General features: G+C 38.6%; 1 protein-coding gene across 1 annotated transcript in view; it reads left to right on the plus strand.

Annotated features, from left to right (window-relative positions):
* The window catches only part of MDN1 (midasin AAA ATPase 1), a 100220-nt gene that overhangs the window by 68872 nt on the left and 5436 nt on the right, over positions 1–25912 (plus strand). The window contains exons 68-97 of the mRNA XM_071741328.1: positions 114–208; positions 884–1008; positions 1377–1520; positions 1924–2033; positions 2483–2556; positions 2746–2941; positions 4357–4516; positions 4686–4832; positions 5657–5783; positions 6674–6779; positions 7868–7983; positions 9162–9641; positions 10203–10429; positions 10800–10943; positions 11164–11336; positions 11717–11878; positions 12743–12880; positions 13076–13217; positions 13783–13955; positions 14169–14312; positions 15003–15138; positions 15743–16065; positions 18130–18291; positions 18645–18746; positions 19033–19234; positions 19841–20011; positions 21507–21664; positions 23419–23508; positions 24426–24541; positions 25161–25335. Coding sequence (XP_071597429.1) covers positions 114–208; positions 884–1008; positions 1377–1520; positions 1924–2033; positions 2483–2556; positions 2746–2941; positions 4357–4516; positions 4686–4832; positions 5657–5783; positions 6674–6779; positions 7868–7983; positions 9162–9641; positions 10203–10429; positions 10800–10943; positions 11164–11336; positions 11717–11878; positions 12743–12880; positions 13076–13217; positions 13783–13955; positions 14169–14312; positions 15003–15138; positions 15743–16065; positions 18130–18291; positions 18645–18746; positions 19033–19234; positions 19841–20011; positions 21507–21664; positions 23419–23508; positions 24426–24541; positions 25161–25335 — 4818 coding nt within the window. The remainder of the gene's footprint in view (positions 1–113; positions 209–883; positions 1009–1376; positions 1521–1923; positions 2034–2482; positions 2557–2745; positions 2942–4356; positions 4517–4685; positions 4833–5656; positions 5784–6673; positions 6780–7867; positions 7984–9161; positions 9642–10202; positions 10430–10799; positions 10944–11163; positions 11337–11716; positions 11879–12742; positions 12881–13075; positions 13218–13782; positions 13956–14168; positions 14313–15002; positions 15139–15742; positions 16066–18129; positions 18292–18644; positions 18747–19032; positions 19235–19840; positions 20012–21506; positions 21665–23418; positions 23509–24425; positions 24542–25160; positions 25336–25912) is intronic.

Here is a 25912-nt window from a genome sequence, read left to right on the forward strand (position 1 = left end):
GGGGAAGTGAATGTGCTCCGTGCCTTAAGTTTGAGTAAGAATGTAATCAAGGGTACTGCATGAGTCTTGTCATGTGAAGACTTTGTATAAAGAGGAATTATTTTTTTTTCCAGGACTGGGAGGAAAATGCTAGTCGAGCTCTGTCCTTGAGGAAACATCTTGATTTAGTCACACAACTGATTATTCAGTGGAGGAGATTGGAATTGAAGTAAGAATTGTCCCTCCCTACTGCTTTTTCTGAGATACTGTAAGCTGCTTTCTCTGTATGGAAATATATGCCAGTACAGAATTGCCTTAACCATGGAAAAATATTCATGAAATGTGTGTCTGTCCTAGAAATAAAGTGGGGGGGAAACCCCTCAAACTAGCAGCTGTACTGGCTCAGAATAAGCATGTCCAGCCCCCAGTGACCCTATATATATGCCCCAGGAGGATTAGTAGCAGAAAAGAGAACTAAAGGACTTCATCCTAATAATTACCAGTGTTCTCCTGTTTTCGTCTTAGGTTTTACAGGGCCTGCAGTACTTTGTCTATTTAACACCTCCCATTAAATTTTCCTTTAAAATTTCCGCCCTATCTCCTGTTAAGACCAGGTAAAACTTCTATATCTGCAATATGCCATGTTCAGGAATTCTACAAGTCTTATCTCAGATTTTGTGAGAAGAAACTTTTGAACCTAGCTCTGACTGGTTTTGTTTTAACATTCCTCATTTCTGGTATTGATTATGTATATTAAGTATGTGTGCAGATTATTCCATCATATAAGGTTATCCTTTCATGTTGAAACAGAGAATAATGTTAGTGTTGCTTTGGAGCCCAAACTACCCACAGTGTATTAGCTTTTTTTTATTATTATTATTATTTTCTTCCTTTCTATTTCTAGTTGCTGGTCAGTAAGTTTGGACAATATTATGAAGCAGCATGTGGAGAAATCCACAAAGCACTGGTTCTCAATCTATCAGATGATTGAGAAGTACATTCAAGAACACACAGAGGCAAACACAGAAGGTAAGCACTGTCCATATATGAATGTGCCATGCAGTTCCATCAATTACTAAGGATGCATAATTAAGGTCCTAAATGCCAGTTTGACAGTGCACTTTCAGGTGCTGTTCTTACACCCTTTGCTCTACTATAAATTCCATGACTGTATAGGGTCTTCTGAAACTGCCCATGTCTCTCATAGGGTTAACAGATCATGCAAAGAAAAGATGTCTGAAAGGCATCTAAAATGAGAGAGAACTGTGATAACTGTACGTTGTGCACATACAAACCTTTCAAACAGATTTGAAGGGTAAGAGGCTTCATCTGCAGCTAGAAAAGGCACCTAATTTTTTTCTTCCCCTTTCCTTCTAAATTTCTGGTGCAATATTCAGAAGAACCAATGGATCTAAAAACTCTGGTCAGCACATTACAAGCTTTCATTGAAGGATCCACACTGGGAGAGTTTCATGCACGGCTTCAAGCACTACTGGTTTTCCACTGCCATGTCTTGCTGATGCCTCAAGTAGCAGAAAAGGGTAAGTTGTTGGCATTACATGTGTTGAGTTTTCTTCCCTGAACAGGTGGCCCAGGGTTGTTGTGGATGCCCTCTTCCTAGAAGAGGCCAGGTTGGATGGAGCTCTGAGCAGCTTGGTCTAGTGGGAGGCATCCCTGCCCATGCAGGGGGATTGAAACTAGATGGTCTTTAAGGTCTCTTTCAAATCCAACTCTTTTATGATGATTCTTTACAACAGCCTGTCCGTCAGGTATCCAAGACTTGATGTACACATCACAAAGGTCATAAATATATTGGTGAAGAGTCTTATGCTGTTGCTAAGATTCCTGATTACAAAAAAATAGGGGAGGGGGTGTGGATTTCTCCTCTTGATATTGAAGAATATCCCATTTTAAAAGAAGCTCATTGTTGTCTGTCCCTTCTAGATGTCCTGTGCAGTGTCCTGTGGAATCTATACAATTATTATAAGCAGTTTTCAGAGTGTGTCGAGGGCAGAATCACTGAACTTCGTCAACCTATTGAAAAGGAACTTAAGGTAAATGGGAATACTGGTCAGACAATATACTGATATACTCAAAGGAACAGTAGAGCAGATATTATTTGAATTTGTATTTAATAGCTCTGTTGGCCACTGAAATCCCTGCTGTATTTCACCTCTGTTTTGGCAAAAAAATTCTTTTTGAGGTGGGGGGTTGGTTGAAGTCTTCAATGTTTGATCAGTCTCATTTAGCCATGAAGGTTTCTACTCAGTAGTGAAGCCCCTTTGGATTTCACAATATTTGGCTGTACAGCAGTTTTAATGTAAATGCATATATCAATAGGATAAGATGCCTATGAAATTATTTGCTCACTTACTAAAACATCTTGCATTTTAAGACCACCAGATTATCATAGCTGGTCAGCTATAAAGATTATATTTAATATGTAACTGCTTCATTGCATGTATATGAATAATCACAGTCTATTTGTTTATTTTTCTAATAGGAGTTTGTCAAAATTTCAAAGTGGAATGATGTCAGCTTCTGGGCTATAAAACAATCAGTTGAAAAAATACGCAGGTAACACAGAGCTTGGAATTAAACTCTATATTTGGAATCTTCCTTCTGGATTATTTTTCTGTGATATTATATTTGAATGCAAGAATGTTTCTTCTGCTCATAACAGAGAGGAAACATTTAATTCAAACAGAGGAGAGATTTCCGGGATTATAATACTTCGTAACATTTTAACTTTCTGTTGGTAATTAGGACCCTCTTTAAATTCATGAAGAAATTTGAAGTTGTTTTGGATGAGCCATGTCGACCTGCCTTGGTGGAAATTGGTAAGGAAGAGCAACTGGACTGCTTGGAAAACCAGGAGGAATCTGAGAACAAAGAGACTAAAATTCAGAGGTTAAACAACACATTAAGAAAAACTCTGTCTGCCAGAACAGATGTTGCCAAGGTAACTGTATTCTTTTTTTCTAAGTGCGGAAGGATATTTTCTCTGTTCTCATCTAGATGTTGCTTTTCATTGATTTATGCAGAAAAATCTTATGTAAGCATCAAATCTGTTGAATATATCCAACTTTTTGGTCTTACTTGTGAGCAGTGTTATGAAACACTGCAGATAGGTGGGAATGCAGCAAGGAAAGACAAGCATGTTCTGTATTGATTTGGCACAGTATCTGTGCTCTTAAGATAGAGATGCTAGCAGTTGTTCAGCTCCAAGTTGCTTGCATGTTGTCTAAAGCAATTTGTTCGTGCCCTACTAGCGTAGTAATATGGACTGGGAGTTGAAATTATTACCCTTTTTTTCTAAAAAAGGACCCAGGCAAATGATTACGTAGCTGTAGGATTTTGGGGTATTTACGCTCTGATTAAATATAAAATTACTTTGAGCTTGAATCCTGGTAGGGGAATGGACTGCATTGTCATATGCCAGCTGTAGCTGATTTATTGTAAATCCTACTCCATGGTGCCACAGTTTAGAGTGTCTAGCTCAGAGGTAAAGTCAATTTATATTCTGCCTGAAAGAGGTTCCTGTTCACATCCATTAGTTCTTATTAATAAGGATGGAAGGAGTAAATCAAAACTTGACACAATTTGGGAGTAAGTGGGAGTTGCTCAGTTACTCTGCACTTCCAAGGCTTTGGTCTTTAGACCAAGAGAGTGGCTGGTCTTGCTCTTGGCCTTTGACAGTGTGGAGGGTAGCGTGAGGAGGCAGAAATGTGATTACAAATCTAATGTATTTGTGGGTTTGTTGACTGGTGTTTTCTTTGCAAACCTGTTAGTGATAATCAAAATGGTTGTTGGTTTCACTTGCTGCATTTTTCAATTTTTTCTTCATTCCTTATACAAGATGCATGCAAATTTAAGTTGAACAAAGCCTAGGCATAAGCTTTGATCATTCTGGTGGGTTACTTATGTTATTCAGTGTTTTCTGTTTGCTTGTTGGTTTCATTTTTCTTCTTTAGCAGTGCAATTAAATTTGTATCTAGTGAAAAGTAAGTGATGGTTTTCTTACCTAATGCCCTGAGGGCATTAGAGATTTTGGGTAATGTGCCTTTGAGCTTGGAAGGCTGAGGAAGCTGACCTGAAGCAGTGCTAAGCTCTATGAAAGAGGTAATGACAAATACCTAAGTGAGTTGGATCATAGCATCTTTGGCTGGTTTCAAAACTACTGTAGGCCTGACATGCACTTGTTGTGGGTTTTCCCTAAGTGTTGGTGCTGAACTGTCCAAAGGGTTTCAGATTAAGGCAGAATTCAGCCCTTGGTTTTGGAGTGGTTCATGACTCTTAATCATCCAATACCACATCTTTGAGTATGTGTGTATAATTTTACTTGGTTTTTTCCTTTTTTTTTTTTTTTCCTCTCAGAGGGCACTGCCAGAGGAGTGTGAGGATAGCATTACATTTCATAAAGAATCTCTTCAGTACCGTCTGCCTAAGCTTACTAAAAAGATGAAGAAAATGTGTGCAACAGTTACAGAAAATAATTCATTCTTAAGTCTGGTGGAAAATCTCGACCAGTTCACAGGTTATGTATTTTTGTGATTTCCATACCATAATTCACCTCTGCAACATAAATTGAACAAAACAGGAAAAAGTGTAGATAAATAGTTCCCTTCCCAGATTATCTTCCCAGGGCTGCTTTGTGTGTGTTATATTTTCACATCTCTTACCTTTCCCTGCTGTCTTCTATACAGGTGGTATCATCGAGTCTGTAGCTGAACTGCAAAATTTAACATTTGATCAGACAGCAGATAAAGAGAAGCAGAAATCAGAGGCAAAGCATATTCAGATGCAAAAGCAACGGGCTTTGTCAGATCTCTTTAAAAGCCTTGCTAAAACAGGTGAGCTTTACTAAAAATCTGCTTGGTGTAAAACTATGAAGTTCTTAAGCATTTTATTGTTTTTCCTGGTACATCTAAACGCACCATAATACTATGCTCTTGAGGTCATTGAGCATTAGAAGCATTTAAGTCTCTCTTCCTCTGGTGACTCTGAGGACTGGTGTGTTAGCCCTTTGAGATACCTTCTTTTCTTCTTATATTCTGTTATGTATTCATCAATATGTTTTCTGAAGCAAAAAGTTACTTTATTTCTAGCCAAAAGTCACTGCCTAGCTATTAGAAGCAAGAGGTAAGCTCATTATTTCATACCCATTTTTTGCTCCAAAATCATAAAACCATAGAATCACCCTAAATACTTTCTGGGAGGTGAGAGGAGGCTTGAGTTGTAGGTTTGAGGGTTTGTAGTTGATACTACTTAAATGAGTTGAAGTGTACCCAGTAAATAGTTCCCAGAATATTAAAGTCCTTTTGTATTTAGGTGACTTCAAACACAGATGAAGTTGGAGTTTTCCAGCTGTAACTTTCTCAGGCTGTTCTTAGACCTGCCTTACAGGTCTTTTTTTGATTTTTCCCCTGGCCACCTCTGCCAGCCTTCTTTATACACACAGCTCTATGTTTGCCTTACTTCACCTGTGTTCAGCTGAATATAGCTAAGCTATGATGTGTTCTTACATTCCAAAACTTGTAGCATCTTCAAAATCAGACAGCATCAGGGAAAAAAAATCCAACGGATTATTTCATATCCTAATACCAACTCTATGAGGGACATTTTTCTCATCAGGGAATGGAGGCATAAAAGGATGTGTGTTCAAATGTCATTCCAGGTTTGTCGTATCGGAAAGGTCTGTCCTGGTCCCGTTCAAAAGACTGTAATGAAATACTCTACTTACATCCACTGGACTTGCATAGTGCATTAGGTGTAGTAAATTGCACAGCAGAACTGGATGCCACGTATGTACACAGTATTTCTGACACATAGATTGTATGAATTACAGCTGTAATGTATAGAATTTATTGCATGTGAATTTAGATGGGTATTTGACTGTATCTCAGTTAGGATTTTACATATTCCCTTTCTTTTCTCCCATTATTTCTCCTTTTGAAAATGCTGTACATACTGTCCTGGAATGTACCACTGAGCAAGAATTTTGGGTTTAATTTGCCCTTTTGACATCTCTACCCTCAGATCCATTGTTTCTCTGAATTAGATTTCAGTTAGTCCACCACTGTCCAGCCTTTCCTGGGGTGCTTTGCTAGCATCATATTAGACTGCTAGCCTGCCCACTGCCCATGATTTTATTAAAGGTCATTTATGATTTACAGGGGTTACTTAATTGTTTTGTCTTCATTGAATAATGCAATATTTTAGAAGAAAACACCCAGACTTCAAAGTGGGCATTTCTTCAAAAAAATCATCTAGAGGAAAGATGTTCTTTCAGGTGTTTCTCTGTTGTTTTTCTGACAATAATGGATATTTGTCATTGAGAAATGCTGGCTATTGTCCTCCTAAGGTGTAAAGATTTAATTTCTGTCTTTCACTAAGGCCAAAATAAGGGCTTTCCTATCAAGATGAATTTAGGCATAGGGAAGGAGTTGGGGAATATTAGTATTAGATTATGTTGAAAGATAGATTTTGCTGCTGTTATTTAGGGTTTCCTTTGAGTTTAACTATTTTCTTAAGAGAAGAATGCTTGGGGTCAAAATGAAGAATTACAATATCAATCCATTTGCAAAAGAAATAATTGTAAGGAAATGTGTTAGCTAGAAGAGCTGACTTGCTGTGTGGAGGTACAGAACTTATATACCTTTCTAATGTCAGACTTTTGTTTTTGTTCTGCCAGGTTGCTGACAGAGATCTCTTCTGCCTGGGATGGATGCCAGAAGTACTTCTATCGGTCACTTGCACGCCACTCTCGACTGCAGACAGCATTGCTGGCACCTGCCAAGGTAAAAACACTGAAGTAAAACTAAAAATTCTGCTTCTGTTAACTTTGTATTGCCCTCTTGGACTGAACTTACCTAGTAGTAAAAAGGTGATGTGAGGTAATGCTGTGTTCTGTAATAGGATATGAAATGTGGTATCTTGGGACCAATCATTAAATGCAGCATTATAAAGCCTGCCGGTTTATGAATGAACAATATAAGTTCAGTTAATTAAGTTAATGATCTGGTTCAATGTGAGGTATCTTTCATCCAAACAGATCCCAAATGGCTGTTTTTCATGCATGAATAAAACTTCTAAAATGCTGATTCAAGACTTGTAAGGAAAACCAAACTAGGGTTAGCTGGTGCGAATGAAAAAGTCAGTTGAGATTTATAATGGGGCATAACTGGAGCCTGTGTCTAACACAAAAATTGTCCATATGTTTCCTTGCCTAAAAATTGGTCTAAAATCACTAGCAGGAACAAATAAGCTCTGGCAAATCAGTACTACTTTTCCAGTACTCCAGGAAAAAGGGATCTCTTCCTGTTGCTCTTCTTCTCACTGTGCTTCACCACTTGTTCTACAACATGGTCATGTCAAACATCACAGCTTATAATGACCATAAATAATATAATGTAGCTGTGATCAGTTTTGCTCTGTGTTGTGAGCATTTATTCTAAGCTTTAAAATGGAATCCCTTTTAATGAAAGGATTGAAAGTAATTGTCAGTAGGTTTTGTAAAATGAATTATGAAAGCTGTTTTAGCAATGGTCATGAATGTAAAATTCAGGCTGGTACTGCTTTACATTTTAATCATCATTTATGTAAGGTAGCTTTACTACTGGAACTAAATTCTTTATAAGAAATGCTCCCGAGGAGTGGAATTTAATACAACTGTTGGTGTAGAAACTGCTTAACTAATTAAATTTCCATGCATGGTATCTGCAGAAAAATTAGGTTTGGGTAAACTGCAATAACTATAATTCTTGTTTGTATTTTAAGACTTGGTCATTTAAACCATAACCTTTCAGCCTGCTCAGTGAAATGTAATGGAGGCATAGAGAATGTTGTTGCTTATTCATTTAACTGTTCCCTCCCTCTTATTCTGTAGGACATTGGACTACGTAGCATTGAACGATGCAAAGGGTTCACTGCACATCTCATGCAGACACTTGTCAGACAGAGACAGTCTCTTACTGCAGTGACAGAACAGTGGATCTTACTGAGGTATTTTGCATTTTCTGTTGACAAAGAGCTTGACTATAAGAAATTCAATTCAAGAAAGATTAAAAATAAGCTAACAGAAAATAAAATTCTTCCCCCTGCTTCCCTATTTCTCTCCTCCCTTTAATTAAGCCTAGAGAGAAAAGCTTTAAGGGGGTGAGGGAAGGATTTAGATATTGTTTATCCTGTAATTGCAGCCAGTATGTTGGAATCAAATTAATCTGGGGAAAGAATGTAGGCATACACAGAGACCACAAAATAATTACTCTAGTTAATTCACAGTTAAACCTATAGATTGTTAAATATTTCTCACTTGGTGTTGGCCTAGGTTAATTTTGTCTTGTGTTCAAGTTGTTGGTTTGATCTGGAACAAATGAGTGTGGATGGCAATTTGAGCCAAAATTAGAAAACTCAACAGCTTACAATGAAAAATTCTAGGAAGGTGGGCGATGCTGGATCTTGTGTCAAAACTGTGAAAGGGAAAAGTGTATAGGAAGTATTTCTTACTTGATGTGATTTTTCACTCCATTTCTTGACTTGTCAGTTTCACTGCAGACTCCACTTCCTTCTGCATATTTGTGCTCATCACTAACATAATCCCTAACACTTCTTGAAGTTAGGTCAGGTGCTCTTTCCTTTGTAGAGAGAAGGAAATCTACAAAGAACCAAACAATAAAACCCAAACAAACCACAAAGCCAACAAAAGCCCAAGATGCAAACTACTCAGTGTCACAGTTGCTGGAGTAGTAAGACTTCTGAGACACTTACCTGTATTGCTGTGACTTCGATGGCAAATCAGATTAATCATTTATTACAAGCTGGCTGTTATACAGCCTTTTGGAGAATGAAGGTTTGTTAGAATCTAATTTGCTTTTATAAAGGTAGAAAATTTTATTATCAGACTGGAGTTTGAGGGTTGTATGGTGTCAGTTCTGAGAAATATCACAAAGCCTTGTTTTCAGAACAAATCAAATGTATACAATGGAGAGAAAAATTCACTAGATAAACAACGCTTTTTTTTTTTTTTTTTAAGACTATAATTTTAGTTTTACCAGGAAAAGTTTTGACTTTCACCAAATCCATATTATCTGGATCTTTGAATTTAGTCTGAAGGCTGAGCTTGTGAAAGGGAAGTATAACATAAAACTGTGACTGTTAACTTTTTCTTCTTTCTTAACTAGGAACCTTCTGAATTGTCTGGAAGAAATAGATTCTAGGTTGGCTGCTGACAGAGAATATAATGTAGCATTTCCTCCTCAAGACAGCATTCAACACTGGACTGACAAAGTGCAGCAACTTTCCATGCAGTGCGTGATGTTTCTCGAGGAACTGTCTTGGTTTATACAATGCTGCCCAAAAGAAGAGTTAACAAAGTGTGGTGGCAGTGAAAGGACAGATGTCAAAACAAACATTCTTCAGAGTTCAGGGCCTGAAATGAGAAACATGTTTATGGGAATACCTGACCTAATTCCCTCAGAGCTGAAATACTTGTCTCCAGTAGCAACTGAGGATCTGCCTCCTGGATGCAGAATGCGAAATAAGGACCAGTTATGGGTCCAGGTAGCTACACAATTGACTGCAATGCTGACAAATGTGAAGGCAATGAAAGCAGAAGTGGACAAAATTAGAAAACAGTCAAGTGAGACCCTGTTGTATTCCTGGTGAGTTCTACATGTGCATGAAATTGAATGTTTTATGTTCATATAAGATGTGTAAAGTCACCTTGAAAATGTTTGCCCATGCAAATCTTGAAAAGTGTCTTCAGGTGCTCTTGAAGCTTGTTTCCATTCTCTTTTTCTTGCAAAATGCAGTGTCTGGATTTTCAAACAAATTTATATATCTTCTATCACTCTCCTGACAAATCAGAAAAAGATTGGTCCATCTCAAGCTTCTCAGTTTGACTTCAGTCTGCTGGGATTTCATCCCCCTAGCTCCTTAGGTAGTGCAATGAATTTCAAATGCCCGCTTAATGACGAAATTTTTATTTTTAAATTAATCTGTAGCATAAATTATAATGATAGTAATAATGAGCATTATTGTCCTCATTTTATCTCCCCTTCGAAAAGTGGGAGTGCAAGTAGCACATGTGTTTGTTGTTCAACTTTTCATTTAATATGCTCAAGATAGAGATCAGTTGCCTGCCCCTCATCCATGCCCCAAGAAAAGGTTTAATCTTAATGGAAGTGTTTGTTCTTTCAGCATTAAGGTATTTCTTGTTGCAGGAGAGATTTTGAAGTTTGCACATCAGCTGTGAGTTGTTTGCTGGAAGTCTCAGCTCAGTTACAAGGCATAGAGTCCCTGTTTCTTCCAAGTGGAGAAGACAGACAGGCTACAAATCAGATGACCCTAATCAAGAGCCTTAAGTATATACAAGAAGAAGTTCATAATACTTCTGCAGATTTCACAGCCTGGAGAGCAGATCTTCTTGCTTCCATCTCAGATTGCAATGGTAAGGACAGTTTTTCTCTACGTGTCTTATTATATAGATAAAAGTATTGGAAAGATAAAAGTATTCACTAATTTGGTTATTGCAGAAGATGGCTCCATGCTCATTTGGATATCCAGAAACAGCTGATGAAATTCAAACTTGCAAAAATGAGTCCAGACTTAATTTCTGCAATCATAACTTATTCCCTTTCATCACTGCTGATGACAGTTCTTACACCATAGTTGTAGGTCAGGATTAGCAAGGAGTTTTTATTAGAACTATATAGTAAAAATTGTCTAGTGTGCTTATCATGCTCCTTGCATAAGGGAAACATAGTAACATGTAATTTAATGTTTTTCTTTGTAAAACTGCCTGTTTTGTGGTTCAAAAGGAAATCAACAGAAAGATGAAGAGTTTGTGGAACACTTCTCAGCAAAAGTGGAAAATGTTATCCACCTTGTTCTGTATGCCATCCAGTGTTTGGTAGAAAGAAAACAGCAAGATGGAAAAGAGGAAGAAAAATCTCCAGAGGAAGGTGGTAAGATTGTTACTCTACTTAAGGGGAAGGAGTCTAAACTATGGAAGAACAAAAATTCCTTAAACATAAAAAATTCCTAAACCTCTGTAGCAGAGGTACCAATACACAAAGAAATAGCCACTTAAGTTGTCTAAACAGATAAGATATTTCTACATTGCTTGCTATAACATTTTTAGAATGTCAGACTTGATTTCCATAATTTTTTTATGTCTTTCAGAGGATGCAGCCTCATTTGACGTGATTAAAGCAGGACATATAACTAAGCTTTTGGATGAAGATCTTTCTGCTGATTTGGATTCTTTGCATCTGCAGAAAACAATTTTGGCAGTTTCAGAACTTCTAGAGAACCTGAAATCTTATCAGAAAGCATACACTTCAGATAAACATAAGGTAAAACTGTTCTTCTCAAGCTGTTGGCTTAGGAGTCCCAAAAAATTTGGAATTGTGAACTTTGGTGGTTAAAACTGCATTGCTTCCTATTGTCCCAGTACCTTAGAACTGGAAGAATCTGGGAAATTATGGCCAAATATAGGTACTTCTCTGTAGTGCAAAAGCCAGGTGTTCCTTTGGTAAGAAGGAAAAGTTTCAAGTTTTGTGAAAATCTAGAAAAAGCTCTGGAAACTCTGAAAAATTGTAGTGATGCTCAGCTACTGATATCTCTGGTTTAAGCATACTTTCATTCCCTGTCACCACCCTCTCTGGGCTGCATCTCAGTGTGTATATAATCATGTTTGACAGCTGATTTGGTTTTTTTGTTGTTTTAACTGCAGATCCTCAACCAGTCCTGCTATTTGTTGGTGCGTCTAAAGCCCATGCTGTGCAAGTATTCAGACCTTATCCTCTTCTACCTCACTGTTTCACTGGCATCTCACAGGAGTACTGGAAAGTTGCTTTCTGTTCTGACTAGCATTTTTACAGAGCTTGCCCAAAAGGTAAGCTATTAGAGGTAACACTGGATAAATTGCAAGCAACAACCCCATGCAGCGCTACAGGCTGGGGACAGAGTGGTTGGAGAGCAGCCAGGCAGAGAGGGACCTGGGAGTCTGGATTGACAGGAAGCTGAACATGAGCCAGCAGTGTGCCCAGGTAGCCAAGAAGGCCAATGGCATCTTGGCCTGTATCAGGAACAGCGTGGCCAGCAGGTCCAGGGAAGGGATTCTGCCCCTGTACTCAGCCCTGGTGAGGCCACACCTCGAGTCCTGTGTCCAGTTCTGGGCTCCTCAGTTCAGGAAGGAGATTGAGGTCCTGGAGCAGGTCCAAAGGAGGGCAACCAGGCTGGTGAAGGGACTCGAACACAGATCCTATGAGGAGAGGCTGAGGGAGCTGGGGCTGTTCAGCCTGGAGAAGAGGAGGCTCAGGGGAGACCTCATCACTCTCTACAACTCCCTGAAAGGAGGGTGTAGCCAGGTGGGGGTTGGCCTCTTTTCCCAGGCAACTCTCAGCAAGACAAGAGGGCACGGTCTCAAGTTGTGCCAGGGGAGGTTTAGGTTGGACATTAGAAAGAATTTCTTTACTGAGAGGGTGATCAAGCATTGGAATGGGCTGCCCAGGGAAGTGGTGGATTCTCCGTCCCTGGAGATATTTAAAAAGAGACTGGATGTGGCACTCAGTGCCATGGTCTGGTAACTGCAGCAGTAGTGGATCAAGGGTTGGACTTGATGATCTCTGAAGTCCCTTCCAACCCAGCCAATTCTATGAGTCTATGATTTAATGTATATAAAAGTCTGAAGTAGAAACTAAACTGAAAGATGTACTTACTGTTACAGAAAGTTTTGAGTTTCTGCTTGCCTTTGTAGGGGTTTTGTCTGCCAAAAGAATTACTTGAAGATGAAGCTGGAGAGGGAGCAACACAGTTTCATGATTATGAGGATGGTGGCATGGGAGATGGGGAAGGCCAGAAGGATGTGAGCGACAAAATAGAAAGTGAAGATCAGGCAAGTGTTTGGGGTTGTTCTTGTTCAAATAAAACTGAAAAGCCCTTGAAATCTATGCTATGCATATGCCAGGTAAAAGAAGCACAAAGCTAGCTTTTCTCTTCTCATATAAGTTTATAAATTAGTGTTGTGGTACTTCAAGCTTTAATATATAGGCAATATCCATTGTAATTTTTGGCTTTAACATGAATTCAGGTAGAAGACAGTTTTCAAAAGGGCAAAGAGAAGGAGAAAGAGGATCAAGATTCTAAACCAGACATTAAAGGGGAAGACAATGCAATTGAAATGTCAGAAGACTTTGATGGAAAAATGCATGATGGAGAACAGGATAAAAAAGGTTTGGTCCTTCCACTATGGCTAACTTAAAACAAATGTTATGGATCAATCCAGTAATGGTTGATGTCAGTGTATGCTTCATTTATATAAAAGGAAGTTCAGTGTTCAGCACCAGAGTAATGCCAATTTGTATGTGAATACTAAGAAGTACTAATATGAACACTAAGAAATGCACAAAGAAAATAGTGTCTCTGTCCTTTCACTGTGATGGTTTTGGAATGAAGGGAGATGATTTCTTTCTTCCTGTGGTGAGGTAACCTACAGATACATTTTAGAATTAGTCACTGATTTTGTGGAGATGTTAAAGATTAACAGAAAACTTGAGAATTTGGCTGTAGTTAACTTCAAAACATGATTCTGTGTGTCCTTATATCCAAGAGAACACAATGAACCACATAATTAGGAACTTGCTCTTCTGGGCACTAGTGCATGTGGGGTTTTTTTCTGCATTATTCAACTGCATAGGGGGATGAAATTAAGGTTCTAAGTATGACTGTGTGTTTGTTTCTGAAGTTAACAAAAAAGCTTTATCTCTCATGCTGAAATACATTCTGAACTGTATACAGAAGATGATGAAGGCTCAGATGAAGAGGAGGAGCTGGATAAGCAGATGGGAAATCTTGATAATGCTGAAGCTGATGATAAACTGGATGAGAGACTTTGGGGAGATGACGATGAAGATGAGGATGATGAAGATTCCAGTGGTAAACCAGAAGAAACTGGACCAGGAATGGATGAGGTAAAGAGAGAGGGGGTGGGAAAGAAGAAGATCAAAGAAATTAAACTCTGTTAGCTTGATGTGACCTACACTGTGAACTCCCTTGCACAGCTGTTGATGTATCACAGGGTTTTTTTATTATTGTCTTTTTGCTGTGGGAGATGGTGTCTTGTTCCTGATACTTTGAGAAGTGGGTAGCATAATTGAGTTTCTTTTGGATTTGTTGGTTAATAGGAGGATTCAGAGCTTGTTGCAAAAGATGACAATTTGGGCTCAGGAAACAAGGACAATAAAAAGCAGCCTCCCAAAAATGAGGAGGAAGACCAACAAGAGGAGGACAGTGGAAACAAAGAGAAAATCCATGAACAAATTGATGAGGTAAAAATTATTTGGAGTACAGAGGGTATCTTGCTGTTAAACCATATTCTTCAGAGTTTGAACCATATTTCCTTAGAGTTTGAGATATTCTTTATTTAATATTGAAGTGCACTGCAAAAAGTTAGTTCATTTCAGAGCTGAAAGTAGACCATATTGTATCCATGGTATTATATGTGTATTTTCTGATCTATAATCCAGAAAGAATTTTTGTTTGCACTAACCTAAACGTGTAATGGCTGCCAAAATAGGCTTTACATTGAACTGATGCTTTGATAGACAAAGCTTTAAAATTCTTGTTCTGTTGTGTTTCACAACAGAAACAACTCAAGTTAGTCTTCCCAAAGAGCTGTATACAGTGTGCTTGAGGATTCTGCATAGTATGCAAGGGTGCATTTTCCATCTACAAATCTTTCAGCTAGGAAAACTGGATTCTGAACACAAAACATGCCATTTTAAGAAGTGGTAATTCATGTAAATGCATTTGCCAAAAATAATCTTTTTCTGCTCCTTATACATGAAGATTTGTACCACTGGAAATCTGTTTTTACCTGACAGAATATAGTGTTGTATCCAGTATTTCTGTGTTGTGTAGAATTCAGTACTACCTTATTTCTCATTTTTGCCTTTCCCTTCACTTAATACATTTCTGAGTTGTTTGTGTGTTTGTTTTCCCCATTCTTTTGCTGACAGCGTGAGTATGATGAGAATGAAGTGGATCCTTACCATGGTCAGCAAGAAAAGGAGCCTGAAGTTGAACCTTTGGATCTTCCTGATAATTTGAACCTGGAAAATGATGAGAAGAGTGATGAGGAGGGAGAGGATGAAGGTACAGTTGAAAGTCTCTCTACAGATTCCTAGATGAAAGCCAACTGGAAATAGGGGCAGAACAGTCAGATTATGAACTCTTCTTTATAGACAGAAGAGGTTGTGGTGCATATCTTTATAATGAGAAGCTGCAAATTCACTTCTGTGTATTAAGATTACCAAATGCATGCCAGATAATAATTCAACATTAAGCATTTTCCTTCACATCCCTTTCATGCACACTGTGGAGCAGGTTTTCTTGTGTTACTCAAGTGATATAGCATAACGTGGTAGAAGCATCTTATTTATCCAGTTGCTTTCATGATTTCAGGGTTTTTTTAAAAGCATTTGGACTTGTGGTTGATCAAAGTCAACCACCCTTCAAGATTATTAGGTTAAAGGAACGTAATAGGAATTCATCATGCTGTGTTGTTTGTTACAAACTGTGACTTAAGAGGAATGGAAAATCATAGATGCTATGGAAAGAATTCTTAGTATTTTCTTTAAGATTTTGTTGATCAAAACAAAATAGTTGGGCTGTTTTGTTTAAAGTATCTAGTATTCAGTGTAATATTCACTATACTTCACTGAATGTTTTGTATACCTTTCTGAATTTTTTAATCCAGAAGAAGAGAATGCTTTTGAAGTAGATGAAAAACCTGTTGATTTAAATGAAGCAGAGAAGACAGAAGAACAGAATGAAGAGGATACTGGTGACACAGAAAGAGATGATCAAAATGCAGAACCAGTTGAAGAAGGTGTTTCAGAAAATAAGGAGGAGAAGGAAGATGAAGGGAACAAAGATGCTGATGATCAAGAAGAAAATGCAGGGAACACTGAGGATGCAGCAGAAGAAGAGGAGGAAGAGTCACAACCACCTGATGAGGAAAAAAATGAATCTGCTGAAGATAAGGGAATCCCTGCTGCTGACCAAGGCCTTCAACCACAGGTAGAGAATAATAAATAAAAACCTGATATTCTTTTTTTAATATTTTTTTTTATTACCTTATAAAGACTTTTAAAATTAGTATGTTTGATGCTCTGAAACAAATTACTGTGTGCAGTTTTGGGCACCACAGTACAAAAGGGATATAGAGCTACTAGAGAGTGTCCAGAGGAGGGCTGTGGGGTTGGTGAAGGCTTTAGAGGGAAAGTTGTATGAGGAGTGGCTAAAGGCACTTGGTCTGTTCAGCCTGGAGGAGACTGAGGGGAAACCTCATTGCAGCTTCCTGCTTCCTCACTAGGGAAGGAGGAGGAGCAGGCACTGACCTCTTCTCTCTGGTGACTGACTGACTGACAATGGGACCTGAGGGAATGGTAGGGAGATGTGGTGGAGGCAGTTTAGGTTAGATATTAGGAAAAAGTTTTTCACCTGGAGGGTGGTTGAGCAGTGGAACTGGATCCCCAGGGAAGTGGTCACAGCACCAAGCCTGCCTGAGTTCAAGAAGTGTTTGGGTGATGCTCTCAGGCACATGGTGTGATCCTGGGTGTGCCCTAAAGAGGAACAGGACCTGATGATCTTGATGGGTCCCTTCCAGCTGGGCAGATTCTATGAAATTTGACATTGAGTATGTGTTATGTTAGTGAGAATCTTCATCAAGATAACAGAGATGTACTTATTATTAAATTGATGTATCTGACATCTCTATTCCTGCTACCTCTTTGGCCTTCTCCTAGAATAGATTAGGCTATTTCAGATGGAAAGGACCATCTAGTCCAACTACCTGACCACTTCAGAGCTGACCAAAAGTTAAAGCATGTTTTTAAGGGCATTGTCCAATAACCTCTGAAACACATATAGGCTTGGGGCATCCACCATCTCTCTAGCAAACCTATTCCAGTGTTTGACATCCTCTTGGTAAAGAAATGCTTCCTAATGTCCAATGTAACCCTTCACTGGAGCAGCTTTGAACCATTCCCACATGTCCTATTGCTGAATATTGAGGCTCACCATCAGAAGAACTCAGAACCTCCCTCTCCATGTCCACTCTTCAGGAAGCTATAGAGAGTAGTGAGGTCAGCCCCCTTACCTCCTTTTCTCCTAACTAGATCAAGCCCAAAGTCCTTAGCTGCTCCTCACAGGACATTCCTTCCAGCTCTAGCACCAGCTTTGCTCTCCTCTGAATAAATTCAAGGACCTTCACATCCTTTTTAAACTGTGGGGCTCAAAAGTGCACACAGCACTTAAGGTGGTGAGGCTACATCAACAGTGAATACAGCAGGATGAACACCTCTTGACCAGCTGGTGATGCTGTTTGATGCACCCCACAAAGCAGTTTCCCCTCTGGATGGCCAGGGCACATGGCTGACTCACATGATGCTGCTGTCCACCAGCAGTCCCAGATTCCTTTCTGCAAGGCACCTCTCCAGACACTCCTCTCCCCATTTATGCTTTTGCCTGATGTTACTCTGTTTTATGTGCAGAATCTGGCATTTGGCTTTGTTAAATTTCACCCCTGTAATCATTGCCCAATGCTCTAATGGCATCTAGATCCTTCTGCAAGCCCTCTTGTCCCTCAAGAACATAAACGGCACCTCCCAGTTTGGTATCATCAGCAAGCTAATGGTGCATTCTAGTCCTGCATCCAGATTGTTGATAAATACACTGAAATGTCCCTAGAATTGAGCCCTGAGGAACACCCTGGTAACTGGTAACCAGCCAGCTACAGCCCCCTTCTCTGCAACCCTTTGAGATCTGCCCTTCAGCCAGTTCTTTACCCAGCACACCAGGAACCTCCTCATTCCATGGTTGGACTGCTTATCCAGAAGGATGCTGTGAGGGGCAGCATCACAAGCCTTAGTAACATCCAGAAAAACTACATCCACCACCTTCCCTTCATCCAGTAGGCAAGTGACTTTGTCATCAAAGGATATAATATCACTTAAACAGGACTTGTTACTGGTGAGCCTGTGTTGACTTTGCCTGATGGTTGGATCATTCTTCAGATGCTTTTCAATAGTACCCAATTCCCTATGTTTTTTTTAATATTAAAATAAACTGGTGTTATTTCAGGAAGAAGAGGGTCAAGATAATTCAGAGATGGATGAAGAAATCCCCAAACCTGAAGAAAGAATGGAGCATGAAACACAAGGGCACACTGGGCAAGAAAACCTGCAGAGTGACAGTGCTGTTGAGCTGGCTGGAGAGGCATCAGAAAGAGATGAGTCTAAAGAGGTAAATTACATGGATGTGCCTGAGTTAAAGATGCTGAAATTGTGAAAAAGTTTTCCAGTTACAATCAAGGAAGTGCTGCCATATTTTTAAGAACAGCATATAAGATTAAATTCTTAGGACACCAATTACAAATTCACTGAAAAAACCTGAAGATCATCATAGAAGTGAAAACTGTGTGGTAAGTTTAGGCTAATTGTTAAGCAAGAATAATACTTCGAGTTGTGAGCCATTTATCATTCACAGTAGAAGGGAGCACAGCATTGCAGCTTAAGTTCTGAAAATTGTCTACAACAGTTGCTATTTCCAGTTGCAGTTGTAATTTTATTATTTTTATTTTTTTGTGTGTGTCTCAGGAATATGGAAGTGGAGCTGCAAGTGCAAATCAATCAGAAGGCCATGAATCCACACGCATGGCCCGGATGGCTTCTCAGAAGCAAAGCAGGAAAAATACCCAGGTCCATCTCTCTTCTTGTTTGTTTTTTGTTTGTTTGTTTGCTTGCTTTCGGTTTTGGTTTGGGGTTTTTGGTTTTCTGGTTGATTTTGGGGTTTTGGGGTTTTTTTGTTGTTGGTTTGGTTTTGTTTTGGGGTTTTTTGTTGTTGTTTTGTTGTTGTTGTTGTTGTTTGCTTGGTTTTTTTATTTGAATGTCTTCATACTAACCAGCAAATAGGCAAGACTCGGTTCTAATCAGTCTGTGGTTGCACTTCATGTGAAGCTCATGGGATTAATTTGTTCTTTTTCAGAGTTTCAAGAGGAAGCCTGGTCAGGCAGACAATGAGCGCTCAATGGGAGATCACAACGAGCACGTCCACAAGCGACTGAGAACCATCGAGTCCAGCAGTGAAGCAAAGCAAAATACAACTCAGCCTAAACAAAACGTGGAGGAGGCTGATGCTTTTGAACATATTAAACAAGGCTCTGAATGCTATGATGCTCAGACTTATGGTATGGTGATATCTCTGAGTGCAAAGAGCTGTCATTGAAGAATCAAGTCCTGGTTGATTTGATTTGAGTTTAACACCCCTTGCTTTGATTTAAGATGTAGCACCATTTCACTACAATGAATGCTACTTTCTGACAGCCAGATTCAAGCCAGTGATATTTTCTTAAAAACTGAATTGAGTCTAAAAATTTATTTTAGTATAATAAACATTTAAAATCTATTAAGTCTGTTATCTCAAAATCTTACTTCAAATACCCTGAAGGCCATACTGCTTAACCCATATAAAAAGTATTTAAGGTAGCACAGCAGGTTCTGTATTCAATGTCAAACAAATTGATATCTCTTTTAAAATATTCCTCTAATCTAAATGTAGTTAAATAAATCGCTTTCTCTTAGAGTAACCAGTCTATTTTACTAACCAGGTTTTCAGGGCAATAACTCACTGACACAACATGGTACAGCACAGATAAGGCTGATGTTTGAGAGAGTAGCTCTCTTTTGAAGTTCACTAAAAACAGATACGCAGTGGCCTCAGAATGCATTATTTTTTGCAACTTCACTACTTTTCTTCCTCTTTCCCCTTAATAAGTATTGTTGCCTTTGTACAGATGTAGCTAGCAAGGAGCAGGAGAAACCTGTTATGCCACCTGAAGAAAAGGAAGAGGGAGATTCTGAAGATACAGCTATGGAAACAGAAATGCAGAACAATGAGGATCTCAGAGCAGTAGACACAGAGGAGCTGAAGCCAGAAAAGAAGTCTAATCTCAATAAAACTCCTGGTACAATAACTTAAAAAACATTTTAAACATACACTGATGTGCATCTTTAAATGAATATGTAGGTGTATTTGCATGTAATGGATGTGTATACATTTTGTAAGACTAAAGATAAGTCCTCTTAATTGACTTCTCAGAGCAGTATTCTAAGGCCTGCCTAGTGAGCAGCATCAGCCTCTGCTAAATTGCTTGAGTGACAGAAGGGTTTGCTGCTTTCTTTATGTCTCTGTATCTGCTTCTTTGAAGAAGTAAAAAGCAAACATTTTGCTGCCTTTAGATACAATGCCAATTAATTTAATTAACTGGCATATAACAGTGCATCCCAGTGTCATCAGCATCATGTAACTCAGGGTTTTTTTGTGTGTAACTTCTGACAATACATCAAGAAGTTGAGGAGCCGGTCTGAATATCATCAGCTGAGGGGAGGGCCCGAGTGTCACTGTCTCACTGCTTTCTTCCTTAAGTGGGAATTTAATGAAATTAAACTGGCTGTCAGGAGATGTGAATGGCTGGTAGATGAGAAGATAGGTCTGACTTGTCAGCCACACAGCCTGCACAAACCAAATAAGCTAGATATAAATAAACATACCTCCCCAATTGCAACAGAAGGATTTAATTTTTATAAATATAAGTAAATGGCACTGTAGCTTGGAATTTTGAATGGTGTTCTTACCAGGCAATACAAAAGTTGGATGTAGAGGGGAGGCAAGAGTTTTACCAGCCTGAATTCATCTTCTTCCCTCCCACTCCCTTCAGGATTAATCTCTTCACTTAATGTTATCTTGCTAGACTCATTAGCATTATGGTACAGGTGTGCATTTAATCAGCTTATTTGTTTTTCCACATGATGCTCTATAACAGCATGTTCTGAAAATCTGGGATTTCTGAGATATCTCCTATAATGTCGTAATTTTTTTCTCAGAATAGCTCTTCAAAAATGAGTTGCTAAACAGTGTAATACAGTGCAATCAATACTGAAAGAAAATCTTTAGTCCATTTCTTTGTTTGTAAATTGCTTTCTGATTCATAAGAAACTGCTCTATTACAAAATCAGAGAGGAAAAGATGAGATTTGCCATTATTTGTTTTTTAATGATGATTTTATGAATGTCCTCAAATTGCTTTATATCTCCTGTCACTCTGGCAGAAGATTTATAAAGCTGAAAAAAAAATGTACTTTACCAGTGGAGTTTTCAAGTGTTAAAAATCTGTTCACTCATGTTATGTTGGTTAATGTTTTAATCTTTGACAACAAGGTTATAAGAGAGAAAACCAGTTTTCATAAGGAAAGGCTTATTTATCTGTTCCAGTGAGTTGCAGAGTCTTGTATTCATCCTGTTCCTAGAACTGGCTGTGTTAGAATTTGTGCATTTCTCTTAAAATAGTGTCAGCAAAATAGTGTCAGCAAAGCAAGTGAGACGCTTTGGAACCAGATACAGTACTGGTTCTTGTCTTATATTTGTAATCCACAAGGTTAGTAATTAGTTTTGTGATTGTAGGACCAGGTGAAGTGGAGCCAGAGATCCAGACTTTTGACTCTGAGGATGTCAGTGACCCTGCAACAGAAAAGCTACCAAAGTTGACTGAAGAGAAGCCAGAGAGAAGAACAGACTCAACCATACACACAGCCCATCAGTTTTTGATGGACACTCCCCAGGTAAGATACCTGATGTCTTCCTACAACTGTAGCAGTAGAAACAGTCTGTGTTTTTTGCCCTGTGTTAGTGAAACTCTCTGAATGCAAAACTTTAGAGTTACTTTTATTCAGACAACTCACTATCTTGCTGTTCTTTAACAGCAGAATGAAAAGTATATGTTGTTTATGCAGCTGAATGATTACTTTAAGATGACAATATCTCTCCATCCTCACTCTGGTGAGGATGAAGAACTTAGATTTTTTTTTCACTATCAAGAAGTGTTTTGCTCAGATGAATCTGCTGATCAAATGTTTCAGTAGACTGGGAAGCAATGGGCAAGAGTGTGTGGCCTGGAGATAAAACAGGGTTCAGGGTAATGAGAGAGAGAGGCATCAGTGACCTTACAATACCATTGCAGACAAAGAATGCACCTTGGTTAATTCATCACAGTGCACTGATTCCTAAAAAAACCTGTTTGGCAGAGTTACAGAACTTCTATGAGCCCTTTACGAGTGTCATAATTCAGAAAATATTATCATTGCTTAGAAGAACCCTAACGCTTTCCAGTGCAAACTGTTAGCTGTGAAAAAACACATTTTATCAAAAAGAGCTATGGTACAGAAGCAGTTGATGGTAGATAGCCAGGTGATAAAGAATATTTTCAGTGGTTTTTTTTAAGTTTTGACTCTTCATGCACGTGTAACATCCTGAGTACACACTTTGTGGGCAATACTTGACCGTTTCTACACACACCACGGCAAGAGTCACGTTACTGGGTATACCCGCTGTTTCCATCTTAATGCTCAACGTGGCAGCTCTTTGTAGAAGGGCTGCTGAATGCACCTTCTCCTTGCTGGGTGCTGCTCGTTCGGGTCGGTTTTTTTCCCCGAGTTGCAAAACTTGAAACAGGAGGGGGAGCTCTTGCATCACCAGTTAAAGAGCTGAGGGGAAAAAGTGCAAGTTCTCATCTCCCAGCAACAGCAGGAGGGAAATCCCATCCATGTACATTCTTCACCCCTTCCCTCAATGTGCATCCTTCCTCCCTTCCTTAAACCCGCAGTAGGTAATCAGAGGCCCTGCTGCTGCTTTTTCAGGAATGAGAATGTATTGATTTATTAGTACTGTTGAATTTGCATTCATAGGCTTATTTACCTTAATCTGTAAACCTGCAGGTTATGCAGGCCCTGTACTTACTGCTTGGCTAAAGTATGGTCTTAGAAGTCAGGAACAGAAGTGGTCACTGAAAGCACAATAAAGTTGAAGTGTCCTAAAGCTTGGGTGTCCTTTAATAAAATGGCTTATTTCAAATAGCATTTGCTGGCAGGCAGAGAAGAAAATGTCATTCAATGCTCTAAGTGGTTTCAATGAAGCTCTTGAAGAAACTAAGTGAAGCATATTATATTTGGGAAGATAGGTAGTATTTAATCACCATTATACTGCCATTAAATCTTGTTTGTCAAGATCATTTCATTGAATTATCTTGAAGCTCTGTATTTGATTATTTTCAGTGTCTGTATCATAAGATGTTTCTAACTTTTTTTCTCTGTTGATGGTGTCGCAGAGGTTGTTGGGAGGTATTTATCCTTCCTGTACATGGAAGCTATTAAAAAAAAGAGATTTAGAATCTTCATTTAAGTGGATTTTTTCAGGTATTTGTGTGTCAAAAGGAATAAGAACAATACATTTTTACTTTTTAATATTTGCTATAATTTATGGATCACCTGGTTTGTGAACTTACTTTTCTGTCTCATAAATATGATAATTACACTTCTAGCACATCGTTAGAGATCCTGAGGAGCTAAGAAAAGAACTTGAAAGGCAGTTGGAAGCTTGGCAGACACAGCAGTCTGGAACTCCAGATGAGGTTTGTAATCTTGATTTAATATAAAGGGTCATAAGAATCCTTTGTTGTATTATTTCATCTTGTTTTATTGCTGAAACATTGAGGAAGCCAAGCAGGCTAGAATCTAAATATTCAAAATTGCATTATTTAGATGGCATATTTGGTTTTATCTTTAACTTTATTCTGAAAAAAATATATTATTTCTAAAGCAAGATGATGTTTCAGATCTTGTTTTGGATGTGCTGTGTGCTATTTGCAGAAAGCTACTCTGTTGATGATGACTTGTATAGTTAGAAACATTTTTCTCAGTCCTGCCAAGCTCCTTCCTTTTTGAGTTGTCACCTGCAGTTAAATGCTGGATATTGCTTTACAAAATTATGATGACAGAAGCTGTCTCCTGTGGTTGCAGTGGTGGGGTTTGAGCTAAATAGCAGCTGAACCAGAGCATGATACTTGCTCTGACTGTCTGTGTCAGGAATTGTAAACCAAAATTTGAAGTAGTCCCCGAATGAAACTGCCAGCACAGAGGCTTAAAAATTTTAATTAATGTAAGTAATACTATTTTTGACAGCCAACAGAGAACCCAGTAGACTTCAGGGCTTGCCTTGCTGTAATGCCAGCTATCTGATGGCCATTTCAAGATTTTCCTGCATCAACAGCTATGCCAACTTTGCTTTGTTGTGCTACTATTCCTCTAGTAGTAATCACAGCTTTGTAGCAGCAAGGAGCATCCTAAGATGAATGCAAAATTGTCATCTTTATATGGTGAGACACTTTCACAGTTCAGCTACTACCTCTCCCTTGGTACACTGAGGTTTGTTTCATTTTTCAGGCAGTGCTTCCCAGATGTTTTGGGGGGGTTTTTTGTTTGGTTGGTTTGGATTTGTTTTTTATTTCAGAATTCCCTTTTATTTCTTTCTGTGTTCTGTGATGTTTAGGAGAAGGAAGCAGCACAGTTATGGCAGAGGTATTTAGTACTGACAGCTCCTCTGTCACAGCAGCTTTGTGAACAGCTACGACTTATACTGGAACCCACTCAGGCAGCCAAATTGAAGTAAGTTGGATCTTTCTGAGGCTTCTGGTTTCACTAAACTCCTGGTTTCAGAGGGCTTCAGCCTCTGTACGACTGCAGTTCCATGTTGTTCTTGCTTTATAGTAATAACTCCTGTTTGCAAATGTATTCATTTCACTTTTTTATGGCAACAGTAGGTTATTTTATGTGCTGCAGTAGTAGGTACCCGTCCTGTGGATATTGCCTGTGTCTTTTTCTCCAGGTGCAACAAGTGATCAAACCAACACAAATCCATTAAGTGCCGCAGATTACGTTAAATATCAAAATATTCTTTGTTGGTTTTAATATTGAGTTGGTGGGGTTTTTTAAGAGAGCTAGACATGTTAAAAATTGGAGAGTCTAAATTCATGGTCCTCTTTCCTCTTGAGGCACTTAAATTTGAGAACTACTTCTAAAAACACTGAATATCCACCTTGCATTAAAAATGTGAGATTTTTTTTTTTAATCTATACCTAAATATGAATACTAGAGTTACTAATTTTGGCTTTATTCTGGTTTTTTTTAAAACTATTATTTTGCTGTGTATGTTGCATGGGGCAGAATTTCCAGAATGAGCTGTGTTGCTGATAATCCCTGTATATTTCTTTTTCTTAACTCTCAGAGGTGACTACAGAACAGGGAAGAGACTGAACATGCGGAAAGTGATTCCCTATATTGCCAGCCAGTTCCGAAAGGATAAGATCTGGTTGAGAAGGACCAAGCCCAGTAAACGACAGTACCAGATTTGCTTGGCTATTGATGATTCCTCTAGTATGATAGACAATCACTCTAAACAGGTAAAATAAAAACCTTGGAAGAAGTACGAAGAAAATTCCCATCGTTGATGAGTTATGTCAGGCTTGGTTCACACAGACCTGGTGGTTCTGGGAAAACCTGGCTCTGGTTAGGTTAATTTTCCACAGCAGTTATTTTTCTGGTCCATGTGCTTGAACTCCTGTCACTTCATGCCTGAGAGATTTGTTGCTAAAAGATCAGTGAAAGTCTGCTGGAAGGAGGCAACGTTAAACTTGCTAGAGGTGTATATATCCACTGGAAGATTATTTTTTGTAGCCTATAAAAGACTGAAATTTGCTTAGCTGGGCAGCTCATCAGAGGAGTAAATATTACTTCATCATGGCTCACTTGTAGGTTTTTTTATTTGTTAAAAATCTGTGTTTCCTTCTAAATAGTTACTTTAGTGTTTATTTCATTACACTACCTAAAGTGGTGTCTCTTAATCAATCACCTGAAGCCCTCAAATAGAACTAGTGTATCTTTTTGCAAGTATCTTGCATAACTATAAGAGGAAAAAAAGATAAGTGTCTTCATTTATTATATCAGGGTATGAAAAATAATTTCAGTAATGTTCTTCAT

This window comes from Heliangelus exortis, chromosome 3, assembly GCF_036169615.1.
Source record: "Heliangelus exortis chromosome 3, bHelExo1.hap1, whole genome shotgun sequence".
Lineage (NCBI taxonomy): Eukaryota > Metazoa > Chordata > Aves > Apodiformes > Trochilidae > Heliangelus > Heliangelus exortis.